This window comes from Manis javanica, chromosome 7, assembly GCF_040802235.1.
Source record: "Manis javanica isolate MJ-LG chromosome 7, MJ_LKY, whole genome shotgun sequence".
NCBI classification, from domain to species: Eukaryota; Metazoa; Chordata; class Mammalia; order Pholidota; family Manidae; genus Manis; species Manis javanica.
Genome location: NC_133162.1, coordinates 29996494 through 30016981, shown reverse-complemented (window position 1 = coordinate 30016981; position 20488 = coordinate 29996494). Strand labels below are relative to the sequence as shown.

Here is a 20488-nt window from a genome sequence, read left to right as displayed (position 1 = left end):
AGATACTGCAGAAGGAAGGGGTTTCTCTCTTTGGTTCTGGTGTGTCCTCTCACCAGGATCCTGCAGCTTTTGAGGTTTCTCTAGGGTTCATGGCTGCAGCACGTGGGGCTTCTTAGGTGTCAGGTTCTGCAGTGGTGGGGGCTCCTGCCATGTGGGCAACTTCTTCAGCGCCTGGGTCTTATAGCACATGGCAGCCAGGAACACGCAGAGGTTAGCAGCTTCCCTTAGCACTCCCTCGTGTGGCTTTGCAATAAGCTTTGAGGTGCATGCGTAGCTTTCTGTGAATGATTTTTCCCAGCATCCTAGATGTTAGATTTCCAGCAAGTTCTACAAGTGCAGCACCTTAGTGACTTCTCTGTCATTCATTGAGCCACAGTCATGACCTCTCTAATGAGGTCTGTACCTCAGCTCTGGTGGAAGGGAGGAGAAGAGAACTCAGCTTGGAGGTTCTGGGGTAGTGTCTGCTCCTTGCATCTTCTTTTCTGGTATTCTTTAGACATCTCTTTAACTTCTTGTTCGCCAGTCCCTCAGCATTGCAACTCCCATTGTAGTAAATAATTCCTTCACTGAAGTTTCTCTGTTCAAATTACTCTGTGGTCGCTGTCTCCTGATTGGACTCTGGCTGCTAGAGTAGAGAATGGTCAGACTGGCAGTGTGGTGAAGGATGAAGAACATCAAGTGGAGCAAGTTTTTGTCTTGCAATCCAGTGATACATTGAAAAACCACTGAGCCATGTATCAAAGCTCTTTTAGATAATTATATTGATATAAAGCTAACACATACTGAGCTCTAAGCACTTTACACTTATTTAACCCTGCAGCAGCCCTCTGAGATAGTGCTATTGCTGTAATATCATTAGACCAATGAAGAAGCTGAGGTTAAGACACTTGCGGGCTGTCATCTGTGTTCCAGTTACTACAGCTGCATAACGAGCCACCACAAAACTTAGTGGCATAAAACAACCATCTTGTTATATTCATGGATCAGAATATTTTTAAATGTACTTGGGATTTTGCTTTTATTCAGGAATAGTGAGGCCAATAAACCAGGAAATGACTGCTATTGCAAAAATAATTTGTTACTCACAGTTTCCAAGAAGAGGGGACATGCCATGCCACACAGGGCCACACGGGGAAGCATCAGGGTCAATCAGGAGGCAGAAGGAGCAAGAGGAAAATGTGGGCATAAACTTTTATTGTAGTTTTTGTGGGAAAGAATGGGTGAAGCAAACCAAGCAGGCTAGGCAGGTTTATAATTGGCTGGTTTGAATAATTCCAGTTGGCTCAGGGGGCATAGGGACTGTTTCTATTTGTCTGATAACTGACCCTGAGATGATTAGAGCAGAGGAATATTTCCTTCTGGAGTGCAAGAGCCAAAATAGAGGAGGTGTTTTGGAGTCTGGGCTCAGAGTTGGTTGGTTTGCATGTCAAAGGCATGCTGCAGGCAAGCTGTTGGCTGTCTCCAGGAATTAGCTAACCCTGGGAGGGCAGTCCCTCCCTGGATCCAAGGCCCCAAGGTGTCAAAACATAAAACACAGAAAGTAAAAATCATGAATGACACACACAGACTCATGCAGCACACAGTGAGAGTGGCTTGTCTCTGCTCCACAGTGTCAGGGCTTTAGCTGGAGGTCTTGAATGCTGAGGTTGACTTGACAGTTGGGGTTGGAATCATTTGAAAGCTCATGTCTTACATGTCTGGTGCCTGGGTTGGGGAACCTTAAACACTAAACTGTAGACGGGAGTACTTCAGTGTGACTTGAAGCAGGTGACCTCAGAGTAGCCAGCTGTTCCATGGTGGCTCAGGGCTACAAGTGCCAGTTCTACCAAACAAGGCAGAAAAGGCATTGCCCTTTGTGACAGGATTTAGAAGTCATAAGTAAGTGTTGTTTCTGCCATCCTGTTACTTACAAATGAGTCACAAGCCTGCCCAGATTCAAGGGAAGAGGACGTAGACCTGACCTCCTTGTTGTGCCCAAAGTCGTGAATCCCAGACCACCAAGGAGCCAACACCGATGCAAAAGCAAAGAGCCCTTATTCTAGCTAGCTAGAGCTCAATCTCTCATCTACACCAACGCAGTGGCAAGATGCCAGAGAAAGAGAGCGAGTTTCAATACTACAAAGGTTTTATGGGGTTCTAGGGCAGTTGGTGGGGTGATGGTCGTGGCTCTGGCTGATTGGCTGGATCTAGGGGTAGTTGGTGGGGTGATAGGTCGTGGCTCTGGTCAATTGGCAGGGTCTAAGGGTGGTGGGTGGGCTCCTTGCTGACTGGAGAGGTGAGAGACCAATCTCCGATTGGCTGAAATAGGATCCAGGTCCCGATTGGCTGAAATAGAATCTGGGAGCTTGCCCTTTCACTCCTGATGGGAAGGGGAGTCAAAAGAACTAGCAACCCTATTTTTTTAAACATATATATATATATATATATTTTTTTATTATTAAAAAAATTTTTGTTATCATTAATCTACAATTACATGAAGAACATTATGTTTACTTGACTCCCCCTTCACCAAGTCCCCCCCACACACCCCATTACAGTCACTGTCCATCAGTGTAGTAAGATGCTGTAGAATCACTACTTGTCTTCTCTGTTGCACAGCCTTCCCCATGCCCCCCACCTAAATCGTAATGCCCCCGTTTCTCCCGCCCCCCCCTGCCCTTATCCCTCCCTTCCCACCCATCCTGTCTAGTCCCTTTCCCTTTGGTAACTGTTAGTCCATTCTTGGGTTCTGTGATTCTGCTGCTGTTTTGTTCCTTCAGTTTTTCTTTGTTCTTATACTCCACGTATGAGTGAAATCATTTGATACTTGTCTTTCTCCACCTGGCTAATTTCACTGAGCATAATACCCTCTAGCTCCATCCATGTTGTTGCAAATGGTAGGATTTGTTTTCTTCTTATGGCTAGCAGCCCTTTTTTTAACCACTGCAGGGTGCAACTAGGATTCAGAGTCTAACTGCAGGGTTCTGAATCCTACTTGCTTCATGACAGTGCTGTTGTAAGAAACAGGAATCTGTTTAAGTTAGTTCAAGTGCAGATGTAGCGCGGAGGTTACTGTAAAGCAACAGTGAGTTCACAGGTGAAGTCTGGCTGAACGACCTGGAACAAGTTATAGGCAGCTGTTCTCTCTCATCTCTTGTCTCTGCAGAGCTGCCTATGATGCTAAATTTTAGGCGCCAGATTCCCTGGGCTATGGGGTACCCAGATATTGGGTGAAACATTCTGGGTGTGTCTCTGAGAGTGTTTTTGGATGAGATTAACATCTGAATTGGTAGATTTGCCCTCCCTAATGTGGGTGGGCCTCATTCAGTTAGTTGAAGCTGGGCTAGAACAAAAAGGCTGACCCTCCCACAAGTAAGAAGGAACTCTTGCCTGACTGTTGGAGCTGAGACATTGATTGTTTTCCTGTCTTTAGACTCAAACTGAAACACTGGCTCTTCTTAGGTCTTGACCCTGCAGCCTTCAGACTAAACTACACCATCAGCTCTCCTGGGTCTCGTTTGCCAACTGCAGATCTTGGGATTTATCAGCCTCCACAATTGCATAAACCGATTTCTTGTAATAAATCTACCAGCTATCTATCTGTTCTGTTTCTCTGGAGAACCCTAATCACTGCCCTCTCTGTTTCTGCAGACCAGTTTCCTCTGCCAAATGAGAGTTTCTATTTCCCCCAAATTTGCCTCATACACTAGCTTTGATTACCCAGAACTGGCTCCAATCAGGAATGACCATTCAGCCAAATTCCAGGAGAGGGAATCCGGTAGGCCCAGCTTGGGTCAGAGGTAGAGTAGGAGAGGCAGGGGCAAGGCCTTATAGTACAAATATAACATCTATATCTCTAGGCTGTGGATTAGGGGAGAAGGCTGCACAAGGGAGGCAGGCCTCCCAAAGCACTGCAACTCCACTGAAGATTCTTGTTGCTTCTCTTGACCCCTAAATGCCATGCTTTTGGCTATTCTGACATCTTCCTGATGGGTCAGGGCAAGGTCCCCTTAGATCTCTAATGGCTTTTGTGACCTCTGATCTCTTTGCTGTGTTTACCTATTGGGTTAAGGGGGGATTTCTCAGCAGCAGAGAGAAAAACCATTGTTGGGGAAAATCTCCATGATTCACCACATCCTTAAGAGTTCCCAGTGATAACAGAAGGTTCAAGCCCCAAGTGGTAGTGGAGGAGGCACAATGTTTGCTTTGTGGTTTGAGAGGGTAATGTCTTGTAATGAGTCTTTTGTGACACTGGACCTAAGGGGAAAGTTTATGGTTAAAGTAGATTCAGGAACTCTAAGGCAGCTATAGTGTTTATAGTTGTCTGGATATCTAAATTTAGTTACTAGCTTAATCTGGATTTCATTCTCCTCAACTGTCAAGTGGAGATAATGAATTACCTATCTTTCAAGGTTGCTACAAGGGCTAAGAAGAAATGCACTCAGCACAGAGCCATCATCTGATGGGAAGTCTGGGCTCCAGCCCAACCCTTGGGCTCCACTAAGCACCAACTGTGGATGGGGTGGAGAGTTGGGGGAACAAACCCCTCTTTCCTGGGGCCTTCCTCTATTTCCCTGTTATAGGCTGAGAAATGGGAACAGCATACACAAGCTCCCTAAGAGCAGATCTTGAAGCGTATAACAACCACACCTGCTTTTGTGGTTTTTGCCTGGCCCCTACCTGCTGACTATCTCTGTAAAACTGGGACAACTCTCTGTGTTGCCACTCAGGGCAATCATGGCCTTGCATTCTCAGCATATCCCACGGCAACATTCAGAGATGCTCAGGATCCATGGTGGTCTGCTTCACCCACCAAGTCCTATCCCCCATCTCTGCTTGTCAAAATTATATCCATTCTCAAATGACACAAATAACTCTTTCTTGAAGCTTGCCCCAGTCTTCCCATCGCACATACTCTCTCCTTTCCCTTTGTATTTTCCTTATAATTCTCACCTTTTGTGTCCACAACTGTCCCTTCCCTACCAGAAGGGTGCAAACAGGTCGAGGGCAGAGCAGGAGTTGGTCCTCATTCCTGAATTCCCCACCCAGATTGTTTGTGTATTTATTTGATACCATATTTGTTGAGTTGTAGGACTCAAGATCTTTCTGCACGGTTTTGCTTTTGCAGAAAGTCTGCTCCACCGCCCCTTGGAATGTCTTCAGGATTCCAGAGGCTAAAAATAACTCCCCAAAGCCACTGCCTTGGCTTCCTTGTAAGGAGCAAGATTTAGCTCCAGAGGCTGAAACCTTGGGCCCACCAGGTGGCGCCCCACCCTCAAATCTCCAGATGCCTTTTTTTAGACGTTGGAAGCATTCTGTTCTCTCCCTTTCAGTGTTTATTCAGATAGGCAACCCCCCGACTCCTGCAGCCACATAGTTTGTGTGGCATAACACAGTCATCAGGCCAGCACCCAGTTTCAGCCCCTCAGGGCCTGCCCATCCTAGCTCCAGCCCTGCTCAAGACTGGAACCCTGAGGATGTCCAAGGATTGCTAAGGGATGCTGAGGGAAAAGCCCCGAAGTTGGGGTCAGAAGACCGAGGTGTTAGTCCTCACATTCACACTCACCACCCTAGTAACAACTAGTAAAGTTGTTTTTCTTTGGACAAGCCACCTAAGAGGACAGATTTTATTTTAAAAAAATAACAACAATAAGGGAGAAATGTGGGATTCACATATAAATCATGTATAAAAATCAAACGAATAATCTTATCTGACTTGATTGTTTATAGTTCATGATGCGTGATCAAAACCGAAAGTTTCTGTGATATGACTGCCCTTGCACTGTTCACCATGTAAGAACTTATTCACTATGTAAGACCTTGTTCACCATGTAAGAACTTGTTTGTTATGCTTCAGAAGATTGGAGACTGTTGAGATATAGGCTTGGGGTTGATTAATGACTGTGCATTGAGTCCCCTATACAGAATTTTATTGTTGTTAACAACCATTTATTTTATCAATAAATATGAGAGATGCCCTCTCAAAAAAAAAAAAAAAGAGTAGCTGAGAATAAAATATGGGAGAGTATTTAAAATATTTAAAAGCATTTTGAATGTGGACCTGGAGTCAGCCACACCTGGGCTCCTGTTTAAACTGTCACCTGTCAGCTCTGTGAATATGGTCAGCTTCCCTTACCGTCTGAGCCCTGGTTTCCCCATCAGTGAATCAGAGCTAACAGCAGTTATTTTACAGTTGGCAAGGATTAGATTGAACAGTGAATATAAAGTGCTCATCATAGCACCTAGTGTGTAATAAGCAATCAAGTAATATAATCACATATATATTATGTAACCCTAGCCCCTGCAATAGTGCCCAGCACTTCATGGGTAAATGAAAGGATTTCACAGATGAGAAAACTGAGGCACAAAGAGGTTAAGTATCCCTCCCTGCCCCCCTCCACCAGGTCCCAGCACTAGGACATGGTGAGGCAATGATGCAAAGCCAGGTAGTCTGCCTCAGGGCCTGTACCCTGAGCCTTGACACCATGCTGTCTTATGTGTGTTGTGTATCACCATTGGTTCATTTAAGATACGCATTCAGCTCTTCCCCAGGTACCTGCAGACAGAGCTGTGTTGGCAGCGAAACGCATTAGCTTCTTCTTGAGAAATCATATAGCTTTTCTCCCTGAAGGGAAGCCAGGCTGCAGGAAGAGGGACCTGCATAGCCAGACCTGGGGCCAGTGGACTCATCCCATGACCAGGAGATAAGGGACCAATTCTGCAAGGTAGGATCAGCTGGGGGTCTGATGCATGCTGGTCCCAAGGGTAAGAAGTTCCTCTCAGTTCCATGGCTGTTTCTGCAGCTACTCAGCCATTCACTCCATTAACATATACTGAGTCTCCTGTGTGCCAGACAGATGTGTAAGAGATGGTAAGCAGTGGTTATAATGTAAGCAGACTCAAAATGACTGCAGAGGGATGCTCCTAGTGGGGGCCTAGAAGAGCCAGTAATCAACAGCCTGGGAAGTTGGATAAAAGAGAGGAGCATTTAAATTGGGCATTGAAGAATAAACAGGAGTTTACCAGCCAAGTGGGGACTGGGAATAAAGGGCATTTTGAGCTTATTTTAGGGAACGTAAGAGTTTTGGTGGGGTTGGCATGCTGTGTGGGAGCATGGGTAAGGAAAGGAAGTGGAAAACCAAGAAACTGGAAGTCAGTTGGGGCCAGTTTGTGAAGTATGTCCATAGAAGAGATAGAACCCTATCCTGTGGTCAGGGGAAGTAGTACAATAAACAAGCAGGTCTGTGTTTTAGAAATATGCCACAGTGCGCAAAAGTTGGATCAGAAGGGGAGAGGAGAGAGACCAGCTATAATTACCAGCTTTCTGGTCTTAACCCCTTTAAGGCATCCTTTCCCTGCCTCAGTAAAATGAAGAAACTATACATAAATATATCTCAGGTTATTTTGAGGCTTAAATGAGAATACATGTAAAGCTTAATGTAAAGCATCATTTAGTCTCCATTACAGGCCATTTTGCTAAGCACTAGAACTTTGCTGTCTCTTAGAAGGGGGTTTGTGTCTGGCCATGTTGGGTAGCATATACGGAATGGACTGACAGGACTTTGTGGCATGTGGGGCCCCTGGTGGGTGCTAGTTCCTTTCTCTTACTGCAAGGAGTCAGATGGCTGAGACAAAGTCTGAGAGCCCCACTTTGAACAAGTTGTCTGAGATGGACACAAGCAGAATATTCCTGATGTCCAGGTAAGAATGGATATGAGTTCAAGACCATCACCGTTTGCCTCCAGCGCCAAGGGCCAGGAAGCTGGGGTGGCCACCAGGAACCGAGAAAGAGCCCAGTTAGAGGCTGGGAGAACGCTCCAGAAGGCAGCTTTCCACAGGAAGAAGCCTGGACGGGGGCCGGGGAGGCAGGGCAGGCAGGGTGGCCCCAGATGTGGCAAACTTCGCCCATTAGGACAGAGCGGGAGGCCCACGGTTGGCTGGGGAGTGCGGATGCTCTCCACCCTGCCCTGGGGAGGAAGGAATCCGAGCTGGGAGTCTGGCGCCTGCCGGAAAGCGGGGCCAGGGTATGAACAAGACCGAAAGGGAGATGGCAGGAAGCCGGGAAGAGCGAGTGGGGGTGGAGACCCGGGAGGGGAAGGGAAAGGGCGGGTAGAAGGGGTGGAGAGAGGGAGAGAGAAAGTAGAGGGCTGGGAGGGAGGAGGAGGGGAGGAAGGGTGGGGAGAAGGGGAGAAGGGGAGAGGAAGCGAGGACGACTAGAGCCAGCGAGGAGGCCGCGGCGGGCACGTCGGCCGGGCCGCCCCCGCGAGCAAGGCGCCGCCATTCCGCTGCTCGGGGCGCCGCCGCCGCAGCCCGCGCGCCCGGGGGCCATGCTTCCGCCGCCCCCGCGCCAGCCGCCGCCCCAGGCGCGCGCGGCCCGCGGTGCGGTGCGCCTGCAGCGGGCCTTCCTGCGCGGCCCGCTGGGCGTGCTGCGGCTGCTGCAGCTGGTGGCCGGCGCCGCGTTCTGGGTCACCATCGCCACCAGCAGGTACCAGGGCCCCGTGCACTTCGCGCTCTTCGTGTCCGTGCTCTTCTGGCTCCTGACTCTGGGCCTCTACTTCCTCACGCTGCTGGGCAAGCACGAGCTGGTGCCCGTGCTGGGCTCGCGCTGGCTCGTGGTCAACGTGGCGCACGACCTGCTGGCAGCCGCGCTCTACGGCGCCGCGACGGGCATCATGATCGACCAGACGCAGAGACACAGCTACTGCAACCTGAAGGATTACCAGATGTCCTGCGCCTACCACGCCTTCCTGGCGGCTGCCGTCTGCGGCGGCCTGTGCCTCGGCCTCTACTTGCTGTCGGCGCTCTACGGCTGCTGCCGTCGCTACCAGGGTGAACAGGAGGTGGCGTGAGGCCGCCGCGCGCGGGGCTGGGACCCTGCGGAGGACAGCACCCCAGTCCTCCCGCCGCCGCCCCGCGCCCGTGTGCCGTGGCACCCACCCCCTGCCTTGCGTCCCCGCCGCCTCCTACGCCCAGGCACCCTTGTCACGCAGTTCCCGCCCGACGGCAGCGCCGCCGCCCTGAGTCCGGACAGCTACGCGAGATGCGCAGCCTCCAGGGACCAGCAAGGCTACATCCGAGAAGCGGACGCACACTCTCGGACTGACAGCTCTGTTGCGAACTTCGAGGTTCCTCCTTCCCTTCCCTGCTGAGGGCGAGACGTGGACAGGCGCCGCGTAGATCCGGGGGAAGTTACCATATCGCAGCCACTCTGATGGCTGCGCCATTGCCTCTCTCTCCCGCCCCGCGGTCGCAAGGGCCCCCCTTTTGGTTGGCCCCTCTTCCAGCCTTAAGTGCTGCAGAAGGCGGCGCGCAGTCGCGGGCGGAGCTGGGACAGTCCTCCACTGGTCCCAGGATGAGCGACGAGTGTCGTTTTAGTTTGGGATTGTTTGGGCGCCTTACGCAGCCCTTCCCCGCCCATCCCTCGGTGCTTTGATGTCGTGGGTGGGGCCCACCTGCAAAGGTGAGGATGCATAGAAGTAGGTGTACTATTGCACTTTCGGAGGCTTTTCTCGCCCCAGCCAGCTCCGCCTTTGTCCTCGCGGTTCGTGGAGGCCAGGCCCAAACGCACACTAGCATCCCTGGCCTCAGCTTCCTAGCCTTCGTCCCACAGGCTTCTCTGCTCCACCCCCGCCTCCCAGCAGCTTTTCGCATTGGGGATCCCACACGCCTGTCAAGGAATGTTAGCGTGAGTCCCACCCCTTGCTCTTGGGAACAGCCATAATATGATCAGGACGCCGTCTACGGACTCCCAGTCCCGCGCTGTTCACATTAAAGCAGTGGGTGTTCCCGGGAATCCTGGCTCGGGAGCTACCCTGGGGGTTTCACGGCCAAATGGGTTGGTCAAAGGTGCTATCTACCCCTGGAGTTTCACGATGTTCATTAACATATCACAGGCTTTGCGAAAGCCCAGTGTAAAAGAAGCCCAAGTAATTTAGTGTACAGTGCTAATTAACTGCCTCTGGACCTGGACCAGTTTTTCCCACCTTAAGGTTCTAAGCAGCCCTGTGCTGTTCCTGCTTGCATTCATTCCTAAGGGGTCCAACCCTTTGACTATGGTCTGACTGAAGATTTGGACTGCTCCTCCTCTTTCCCAGGACGGTTGGAAGGTCTGTGAGGGAAGAGAGCTGTTCTCGCTAGGCCAGTGGGAGACTTGGGAACTGGTGGATTTGAACATTCCTTTACACTGTTTGGGAAATGAAGCGAAGGTTATCCAGATGGTTTCCCAGTCAAAAAGCATGTCACCTGTAAGAGATCTTGACATGACTGTGAGCAGCTGGCAGGAGTGGTCACTCACCAGAGAAAACCCTCTAAACCTGGGGTGAACAGCTGGCCCAGCCTCTGTAAGGTAAGATGCTTCTTGGTTTTTTGGAGGCGTCTTAGGCCTTTGAATAACAAACACAAAAGCCCCCTCCTTTTCTAAAGGTTTAAGGGTTATTACTCAGAGCAAGTTGGAGGGGTGACAATAATAATGACAATGTCCGAAGAGTTGTGACAAGTCAACTTTTTCTGCTAAATCTTTACAAGGATTTAAATGCTCTTGGAAAAAATTCAGCCCTCTCTGGATTAGAAGCTAGAATAAGAGGCCAGAATGGTTTTTGTGAACACGTTGTTAAGGCTCAGGTGGAGAGGTGTTTGGTTTCTCTGTTGTAGTTGTGATGATCTGGGAGGGGTGTGGGAGTACTTATGTAGGTTTTACATAGTCACCGCCAGGGCATTTATCTAGCCCTACTGTGTGCCTGGAACTGGTCACAGCCCTCAGACATACTCATTTTGTTCCCTCAACAACCCTAGTGAGGTGTGTTATATTATTCTCATATTCCATATGAGGAAAAAGAGTCACAGCTAGTTAAAGAACTTGCCGGGAAGTCTCCCAGCTAGTGAGTTGAGTAGTGGATCTAGAATTTGAACCCACGCAGTTTGGGCTGTTCAGGACCACACTGTACTATATATATAGTGGGGTCAACACATGTTAGATTCTGTTAATATGATTATTTAAAAAATGTTTTTGAATTGTTGTAAAATATACGTAAAATTGACCATTTTAACCATTTTTTAAGTTTACATTCAGTGGCATTAAGTATGTTCACATTGTTGTGCAGATGTTACCACCATCTACAAAACTTTTTCATTTTGTAAAACTGAAACTCCGTATTCATTAAAACTGTGTTCTTTGTTTGTTTGTTTGTTTGTTTGTTGTTTTCTCTCTCATGGGAAATTCCAGAACATGAAGCTCTTTGATGTCTCAGTTAGGCTGGGGTCCGGCTGCCATATTCTAGGCGGGGTGCCTGTTCCCTCAGCTCCCCTGCCTGTGCCAACCAGAGCCTGGGGTGGGCTTTGCTGGGATACTTGGAGATGCAGTTGGAAGCCCCATGACTTTAGCTCTTCTGTTGCAGGTTTCCATGTTGCTGAGGCCATGGGGATTTCCAGAGCTGGTCATGCCAACCCCTCCTAGGGCCTGTTTCCCTGGGTGGGCAACACCATTCTGGCCTGGGCCAGCAGAGGGTTTCAGAGTGGGGAGAGATACCAGCCTCTGCTCAGCAGCTTCCCTTCAACACTTTCCAATGGAAGATCCAAGATGGGTGAAGGTTCCAGACACCTGAAACTGAGCTGTGTGACACTGTGCCCTAAATGGTGGGATTTAGCTCCAGCTTTTCTTCCTTTTCTTTTTTTAGAACACCATCTAAGCTACATCCTGAGCTCAGATCCAGCCCAGCTCTTGGTGCTTGGTCCGTGGTCAGGTGACCTTCCTCAGGAGCAGAGACCTCCTGGGCCTTCATGGTACCTTATCCATCCATACGTGCCTGAAACATTCTAGAGCTCACTGGCTTTTCCGCTTGGCCTCCAGCTGCTTCTCCAGCTGTGAGAAGGACTTATAAGAGAACCCCTACATCCACCCCCACCCCCATTGAGGTCCTGTGCCATAGGAATGGCCACTTGACCTGGCCTAGAACTTCTGGATACTGGAGGCAGTCTCATCGGCCTGCCTCTTAGGCTCTAGGACTCAATCCAACCTGAGACTACTGTGGGCTGTTCCCAGCCCAAAAGTCTGGGACAACTTGTAAACCCAGGAAAAGATTTTTTTCAGTGTTCTACGAAGGCCAAAGAGAGGGTGGGTGTGGGAGGCGTGAGGGCTAATAGGGAGTGGAGACCGAAGTGCCTCATTTAATAGTTTAGTGGTGATTACTGATACGTTTTTCTGAATAAAGTTTGGTTTGTCTGATCTTACTGTCTGTGTCTTCTCTCCTGGTGCCCTGTAGTTACCCGCTGTGCCAGTTAGGTATCCCCAGCCTCCTTCTATCTTCTTATGCCACATTGGCCTGTTGTCTGCCTCCTCTCTCCCTCGCTGGCTTTAGTTTTCCTTCTTGGAGGGAAAGGAAGATTACTTCACAGGTTTCCAGTACAGTTAGGGTAGGACACAGGAACCAACACTGCCTGTGTCTGTCCCTGATGGAGCCTGGCAGGAATTCCAGAAGCTCTGATCCTGTTCTCAATGGGCCCTCTGTTTGGGGAAACTTTATTGCCAATGGGTAGGTACAGAATGACTGGTCAGGGAGCTAGAGGGGTCCTGTTCTAGTCCCACTCCATTTTCCAGAAGCGGAAATGAACCCCAGGGTGGAGTGGCAACTTGCCTAATGTCACAGAGCTGAGGAGGGGCAGAGTGGGGTCTCCTGGAGCCCAGGCTCTGGTTCTTTCCCACAGAGCACTGTGCCTGCTCTGGTGTTGCATTCTGGACACCCTCCCTGCCCGCCCCACCCGGCCTCTATGTTCCCCCTCATTCCAGCCACAGCCTGCTGACTGAGGTGCCCTGGAGAGGGCAGGAGGGCAGAGTTAACAGGCTTCCTTGCCGGCTTCTCTGTCCTGTGCTCTGGGCCCAAAGTCTGCAGCTACCTGCAGATCTCAAAACCCACTTAGAACAGCTCCAGGCAAGTATCTGATGCTGTGTGTGCTCCACACCCACTTTCTTCTAAAGCACTCTTCCCAACATAGCACACACACTCACTCACTCACTCACTCACTCACTCACTCACTCACTCACTCACTCACTCACACATGCCCTCCTCTTCATGTTTGGGTTTCCAGGGGAGGAACACACAGAGGACCCTCCCTTACTCCCCTTCCCTCTTGTGTATATTTGTGAATTTCACATAAAAGAAAAAGGCCTTCTTTTATGTAAAGTCTGGTAAGCCCTCTGCTCTACTTTAGCTGGGTGGAGAATTTTGCAATTGAAAATGTGCTTCTACTTGCATTACCTTATTGATCTTGTCCACAATCTTAGAGGTTGGTATTGTCACTCCCATTCAGTAGAGGAAATAGAGTCCCAGAGAGGCAAAGGGCCTTGTGCATGGTCGCACAGGTGGGCAGTGGTAGGCCTGGAACTGGGAGGTAGCTGTTCTCTCACTCCCCTTGGTAACTGGTTGCTAAACCCTTGTGGTCCCCTGGTAAACTCCGAAGTTGAGTGGAGTTTAGTTTTCCCTCCTGGAGACCAGGTGTTCAGGAGCAGTCTAATCTGACACTTCCTGTTTAATGCTGAGGGCACTTTGAAATAAGGCACTGCTCCTCAGGGACATAATTGAGCCCATTTGAGTGGGGAATCTGAGGGATTTGCTCATTTATGGCTATTGCTTTTCTAGGATAGTGGGTGGGGTGGTAAATGGTGAGAAAAGAAGAGTCAATAAACCTACATTTTCAGAGATGAAAGGAAAGGGCAGGGATATAAGAAAGGTCTGGTTAGTACTATTTATGTTTTTATCATTTTGTTTATCACAGTAGTTATTTGTAAAATAAAATATCAATATAATCCATTTAAATATAACAGCAATGTATACCCATTAAAAATATTAAACTGTATAGAAGTTTACAAAGAGAAGACCTTCAGTCATCCTAATCTCATGCCCTAGAGATAAACCATTAACTATAAACTCCTTCCTTCATTTTTATAACTAATCAGACATACATGGATGGACCTCCACACACACATATACATAAATAATTCAGATTCTTCTACAACTTGCTCTTTAAAATTAATAATGTAGCTCTAACCTTTACTATATGTTCAATAAATATAATAAATAGTTCTAACCCTTTCTCAATGTTCATATAAATAGTCAGAGACTGCAAAAATGTTGTGGGCTTTCTGGAATCTTTGTAAGTTTCTCACATTGGTTAACTTTGTTACTCCCTTGGCTACTTCCTATTGAGACCTTAATAAAACCCTCAAAAGACAGGGGTGGGTCCTTTTTTACCAAATGAGGAAATAAAAGCTTATAAGGGGAAGTGACTCACCCAGCTGGGGGTGGGGGGGGCTCTTTCTACCACCACTGCCAAGAGTGCAAGGAGGGGCCTGAACACTGGGGTAGCTGTATCACACTTCACAGCCAGTTTTGGGATGAGGAATGCTGGGGACTAGGGTTAGTTGGGGCAGCTGGAAAGAGGTGAGGGGGGCCTGAGACTCTCTGGGCTCTGTAAAGCAACGGAGAGGGATGCTGGGAAGGTGGTCAGAACCCAAGGAGAGCACCTGGGCAGAGCCAGCAGGATGCTGTACGCCCAGCCTCCACAGTCGTCATCAGCCTGGAGAAATCCCAGGTTCCTAATCTGAAAGCCCTTTCGCCCTCCCTGTTCCATGACCTCATTCCTTCTGAACTGGGTGGCTTTTTGGATATATGTACCAAGGCTGTTGTGTTCCTGCCCCAGTACTCAGGTAAGGGCAAATTCCCAGAGGCAGCTCTTCTGTGACTTCAATCCTGCATTTCCTTGGGGAGAATGCAGGTTCTCCTTGCTACCATCTCCAGGAGTCTTGAAGGGGGTGCGCTGACCACCCAGTGGTAATGCACTTGTGAGGCAAGTCTGGGAGGAGGGGAGAAAAGGGAACTGACTTAATGAAGTTCTGCAAAGAGCTGAGAACATGACAGAGGACACCTTATGTAATCCTCTTATCCTCACAAGCCCGTGAAGTATTAAAGACCCTCATTTAACATGTGGAGGACAGGCTCAGAGGGTAAACTGATTTCCCCAGGGCACTGGTTGAAGGGACAGAAACAAGATTCAAACTCAGGGCTGTGCTGCAGCGCCGCGCTGCTTCAGATTTCCCAGCAGCCAAACTGTTTCTCCCAGCCATCCAAAGCCCTTACCCAGAGCTCTGCTGGGTTTTGTCATAGTTATATTTTGAGCAAAGGGAGGAGAGAAAGACTGTAAAAAAAGTTACACTGTTAAAAATATGAATTACATTAACTTCTCTCTTCCCAGTTTACTATTAAGTTAGATAGTTACCTTCAGGTTTAATTAGCTACTCTGCTGAGGTCCCTGGCCTGCCCTGGAGACGTCTATCTGCTGGATTAAGAAGGATGTGTGAGAGTGATTCTCCACCCAGTCCTCCTCCCTCTGTGCCCCGCACCAGAGGTTTGGCCACCTGGCCTGACCCAGAACTTGGATATTGAAACCTCTGCCTGTCAAAATCTGCTCATATACTTGGTGTGTCTCCTTCTATGTTTCCCAGGCTGCTTGCACAGCTCTAATTTTTAGGTGAGCTCAGCCTGGGACGTCAGAGGGGAGCCCAATGTCTTATTAGTTGTCTAGTCTTAGACAATTTACAAAGCTCTTTGTGTCTCAGCTCCATCAATTACTAAATGGTGATAATACTAGTACCTCCCTCACGGGGTTGTTGAAGGGCTTATGCTGCACATGGAACAGAGGGCCTGGCAATTCTTCAGAGCAGTTCAGCTCCCAGCCATGTAATATTGTTGGGAGGACTTCATGTTAATGTTTGTAAAATGCCATGCCTCAGCTACAGTAAGTGCTCATAAATATCTAGTCCCTTCTTCCCCACTGCACCCTGGCTCTCTCCCCATCCAAGGAACGACAGTCTCACCAGTCATGGATTGACCCTTCTGCTGTTCTTTCTTGTGTCCAGACTTGAGTTGAGCATTCTTGAAAAGATGGCACAGCAGTGTTAAAATTATTGTTTACCTGCCTGAAGGTCAGAACCTTTTCCTTCTCTCCCAAATCTGAGAGTGTTCTTTGCCCTCCTTTTTATTCCTTTTTGCAGTCCTCAGACCCTCTGTGCCCCCAGCAGTTCCTTCTGCTGCCTTTCAGCCTGGAAGGAGGACTCAGACTCACTGTTCACCTCTCATTTCCTTGGGTTCCAGTCTATCTGGAGAGAGATGAACTGACTGTGCGTTCTCAAGTGTCACTAGGAGTTTGCTCACAGTCCCCTCATTGTGTGATTGCTAGATCTTCTATGACTGCATTCAAATCAAAATTTGTCCAAGCACAGGGGGCATTTCCAATAACAGCAAGGGGGCTGGCCTCCCCAGCTGTTTCGTATCTGGACATTTCACAACATGTCTTTTCCTCACTTTCCTGGAAGACTGTTATGTTTACCAGCATGTTGCCTTCTCCCAGCCATCCCTAGGAACTAGTGAACTTGCTGGGTTTACTTTTTCCGTTTAAGTTAAACTGATGAACGACTTCAGAGATCCTAATGCAGGGTGCCAGAAGACCAAGGTGATAATAATGACATTCTTGATGATGGCATTAAGAATAAAGATTACATGATGTCCCTATACTCTTATATTTGCAATGCACAAAATATTTTTGCATTATTTCATCCCATCCTCATATGAATACTAAACAGTGTAGATAACACCTACATTTTATAGATCATGCTCAGAGAGGTGAAGTGGTTGCCTAGATATTTCTTTAAAAAAAAAAACCAAACATTTATAAGGATATACTTGAGGTACATTAAATTGCACACAGTTTAAACATACACTTTAATATGTTCTGACATATGTATACACTCTGAAGTCATCCCCACAGTTAAAACAGTGAATATATGCATAATGCCCCAAAGCTTCCTTGTGCCCCTTCGTAATCGCTTCCTACCTCCCCCACTCCAGACAACCAATGATCTGCTTTCTGTGACTACAGATTAATTTATGTAAGTGGAAAGTACCTTATGGCCTTTTTCTTTTTCTGGGGGTAGGGGGAGTATCTGGCTTCTTTTATGCAATTATTTTGAGATTCCTTCATTATGTTGTGGTAATAGTTTATTCATTTTTATCACTGGATATCATTCCATTGTATGAATATACTAGAATTCGTTTATCCATTCACCCGTTGATGGACATTTGAGCTGTTTGAAGGTTTTAGTTATTGCAAATAAAGCTGTAATGAACACTTATGCACAAATCTTTGTGCGGACATATTCCTTTTTTTCTCTTGGATAAATAGCTAGCAGTGAAAGGGCTTAGTTGTGCGGTAGGTATATTCTTTTTATTATTTTAAATGGGCTATATTACAGATGAAATTTGTTTGGTGTATGTGAGTGTGTGTGTGTACATGCTATTGCCTGGTATTTGTATCAGGGATGGTACATCTGGACTCATAATAAATTGGGAAGCTTTCTATCCTGTTCTGCTCTCTGGAATAGTTTAACTATATCATTGTATTGATGGGTTCAATAAACTTTGTCTACAAAATAATCTGTGCCTTTTAGAATGTTTGTTAATTTTTAAAATTTATTTAATGGTAACTGGTCTATTCAGATTCTTTGGTGGGTCACCTACTGCCCTTCCACTGGTGGCATATTTATTCAAGTTGCCTCTCCCATTAACTCTTCAATTCAAAGCTAGAACTTTTTTGAGGAAGAATTCTGTTATTCATGCCTATATTCCCATGAAAGGCAAATAATAAATAGTCCTTTGGTGGAATGAATGAATTTTGATGTTTAGCTGCTATAACAAATACACCCCAACATTCCAATAGCTTAATATGAAAAAAAAATCTATTTGCTATTCACATATGAATCTATTTCTTCCTCACACAATTGTCCATTGTGGAAATCTCAGGTCAGTAGGAGACTTTCCACTATGTAATGACTCAAGGCCTCAGGCTCCTTCCACCTTGGCATTGAGCTGGCATTCGGGAGAAGAGAGGAGGGAGCAGTTTTCTCACTTTAATGCCTTGGTTTACAAGTGACACTCATCGCTTCCCCTAACTTCCTTTGGGGAGTCACATGACCTGACCTATACGCAAGGGACTGTGAAATGCAGTTCCTGTTTGAGCATCTGCTGCCCAGCCACAACGCTATACCATGAAAGGAGGAACAAGACTTTTTGGTAGACAGTTAACTGTCTCTTTCATAGGAGGCCACAAGGTTTTATTGCTGAGGTTTTCATTGCCTTGCTCTGTGAGACTTTTTGTGCCTGTGTCTGATGAATGGTTGTTTTTATGGCTGCCAAGAGCTATTGAGTAAGAATGTAACTGCAGACATTCATTTCCTTGCTGTATTTATCCAATAACTCACTGTCTCACAGCTGGAAAACTCATTACTCATGAGTACTTCTTTGCCAGGTACAAGAACATAAAGATGTATTTATTGAACATTTTTCAGAGCAATGATGGTAAACTTAATCCAAAAACATACTTAAGTATTAAGTTTAAATACTAGAGAAGATCCAAATACTAAAGAGAATCTGAAAATACATACCAGTCAAATATTTCTTTCATTTATTCACTTACTTTTTAACTGAAACATAATTCATATAACACAACATAACATAAAGATTTTTAGTTTTTTTTGAAAGAGTACAGTTCAGTGGTTTTCGTTTGTCCACAAAGTTGTGCAACCATCACCACTGTCTAATTCCAGAACATTTCCATCATTCCAAAATGACTCCCTATTAGCAGTTACTCCCAATTCCTTCCCCCTACCAAGTGCCTGGCAACCACTAGTCTATTTTCTATATTTATAGGTTTGTCTTTCCCGGACATTTCATATAAATGGAATCATATAATATGTGGGCTTTTGTGTCTCACTTCCTTCATATAGCATAATGTTTTCAAAGTCCATCCTTACTGTATTATGTATCAAGACTTCCCTCTTTTTCATGGTGAATAATATGCCACTGAATGGTTATATCACACTTTGTTTATCTGTCATCCTTTCATTAAAAATTTTTTAATCGTGGCAAAAATACACATAACCTAAAAGTTAACATTTTAATCATTTTTAAGTGCACAGTTCAGGGGCATTAAGTATGTCACATTGTTGTGCAAACCATCTCCAGAACTCTTTTCATCTTGCAAAACTGAAACTCATTTGATAATAACACCCCATTCTCCCCTCCCCCCATTCCCTGGCAACCATTATTTTACCCTCTGTTTCTATGAATTTGGCTGTTTCAGGCACCTCATATAAGTGGACTCATACAGTATTTGTCTTTTTGTGACTGGTTGATTTCACTAAGTTCCTCAAGGTTCATTCCTGTTGTAGCGTGTGTCAGAATTTTCTTCCTTTTTAAGGTTTAATAATAGTCCACTGAATGTATATACCACATTTTGTTTATCCATTCATCCATTAACGGACATTTGGGTTGCTTTCAGCTTGTGGCTACTGTGAATAATGCTGCTATGAACATGGGTGCACAACTATCTCTTCAAGACCCTGCTTTCAGTTCCTTTGGGTATATCTAGAAGTGGTATTGATGAATCATATGGTAAGTTTATATTTGATTTTTTTGGGGAACTGCCATATTGTTTTCCATACTAGGCGGCATCATCTATATTCCCACCAACAGTATGCAAGGGTTCATCTTTCTACATCCTCACCATTTTTTTGTTTTATCCATTTATTTTTAAAACAAGCTTTCACTGAGTTCTTACTAAGCCAAGGCACTATGCTTGGCAAAAACTGGGGCTGCCAAGGATGTTAAGTTTCAGTCTCCCTGGCCTCAGGAACATTGGGGGAAATAGTCACATTTAAGAGATAGATTGAAATGCAAGGTGATAGGCACTTAATAGAGATAATCAGAGTTCTATATAAAGCCAGAAGATGAAGTAAGTAATTATTTGGGGAAGGTTCACAAAGGACTTGACATTAAAGCTGGTTGTTAAAAGATGAGTGGGAGGAGGTTAGATGGAGGAGGAAGGATATTCTAAGCAGACAAAGCAGCACATAGTAGCCGCCTCCAAGATGGCCCCAATTAGTCTCACCTCCTGTAGTCATGCTCCATTACATACTGGGACATTGAATAGGTCTAACAGATAAAAGCAATAGGATATTGCTAAGATCGGTATGTGACTTCTGAGGATATATCATAGAATATTTTGTGGCTCCCTCTTGGATCTCTTGCTCCGGAGAAAGTCAGCTGCCATGTCCTGAGGACACTCAAGATGCCTTCTGGAGTGAAGTGGAGAGAAACTCAAACCTCCTTTCAGTCAGTCAGCATTCAGAATGTCAACGTCAACTTGTCTGCTGTGTAAGAAGCCACTGAGGAAGCCAGTCCTCCGGCCCTGTCAAGCCTTCGGATGACGGCAGCCCTGGCCAACATCTGACTGCAACCTCATGAAAGCCCTGAGCCCAAACTGCCCACCAAGCTGCTCAAGATTTGACCAAAATCATCCTAAAGGCAAAGTGAGATAATACATATTTATTATTCAGTCAATAAGTTTTGAAATAATTTGTTACACAAAGAGGTAACTAATACATCTAGAAGGATGAAAACTAATA

At 46.5% G+C, this 20488-nt stretch overlaps 2 protein-coding genes across 4 annotated transcripts in view; both read left to right on the top strand.

Moving 5' to 3' along the window:
- Positions 1 to 8154: 8154 nt before the first annotated feature.
- MARVELD1 (MARVEL domain containing 1) lies at positions 8155 to 11154 on the top strand. Its single transcript, XM_037015721.2, has one exon. It carries the CDS (start codon positions 8307 to 8309, stop codon positions 8826 to 8828), a length of 522 nt encoding a protein of 173 aa, XP_036871616.1. The 5' UTR covers positions 8155 to 8306; the 3' UTR covers positions 8829 to 11154.
- Positions 10192 to 20488, top strand: part of ZFYVE27 (zinc finger FYVE-type containing 27) — a 108119-nt gene continuing 97822 nt past the window's right edge. Inside the window, exons 1-2 of one of the 3 annotated variants that reach the window (XM_073240586.1) lie at positions 10192 to 10324; positions 19363 to 19475. The gene's annotated coding sequence lies outside the window, so the exon portion shown is untranslated. Of the gene's footprint in view, positions 10325 to 14326; positions 14678 to 19362; positions 19476 to 19519; positions 20393 to 20488 lie in introns of those variants that run through there. The other 2 variants (XM_073240585.1, XM_073240587.1) reach the window with 2 other exon arrangements.

Coding starts and splice junctions, on each gene's coding strand:
- MARVELD1 (XM_037015721.2), top strand. CDS start 8,307: ATGCTTCCGCCGCCCCCGCGCCAGCCGCCGCCCCAGGCGCGCGCGGCC.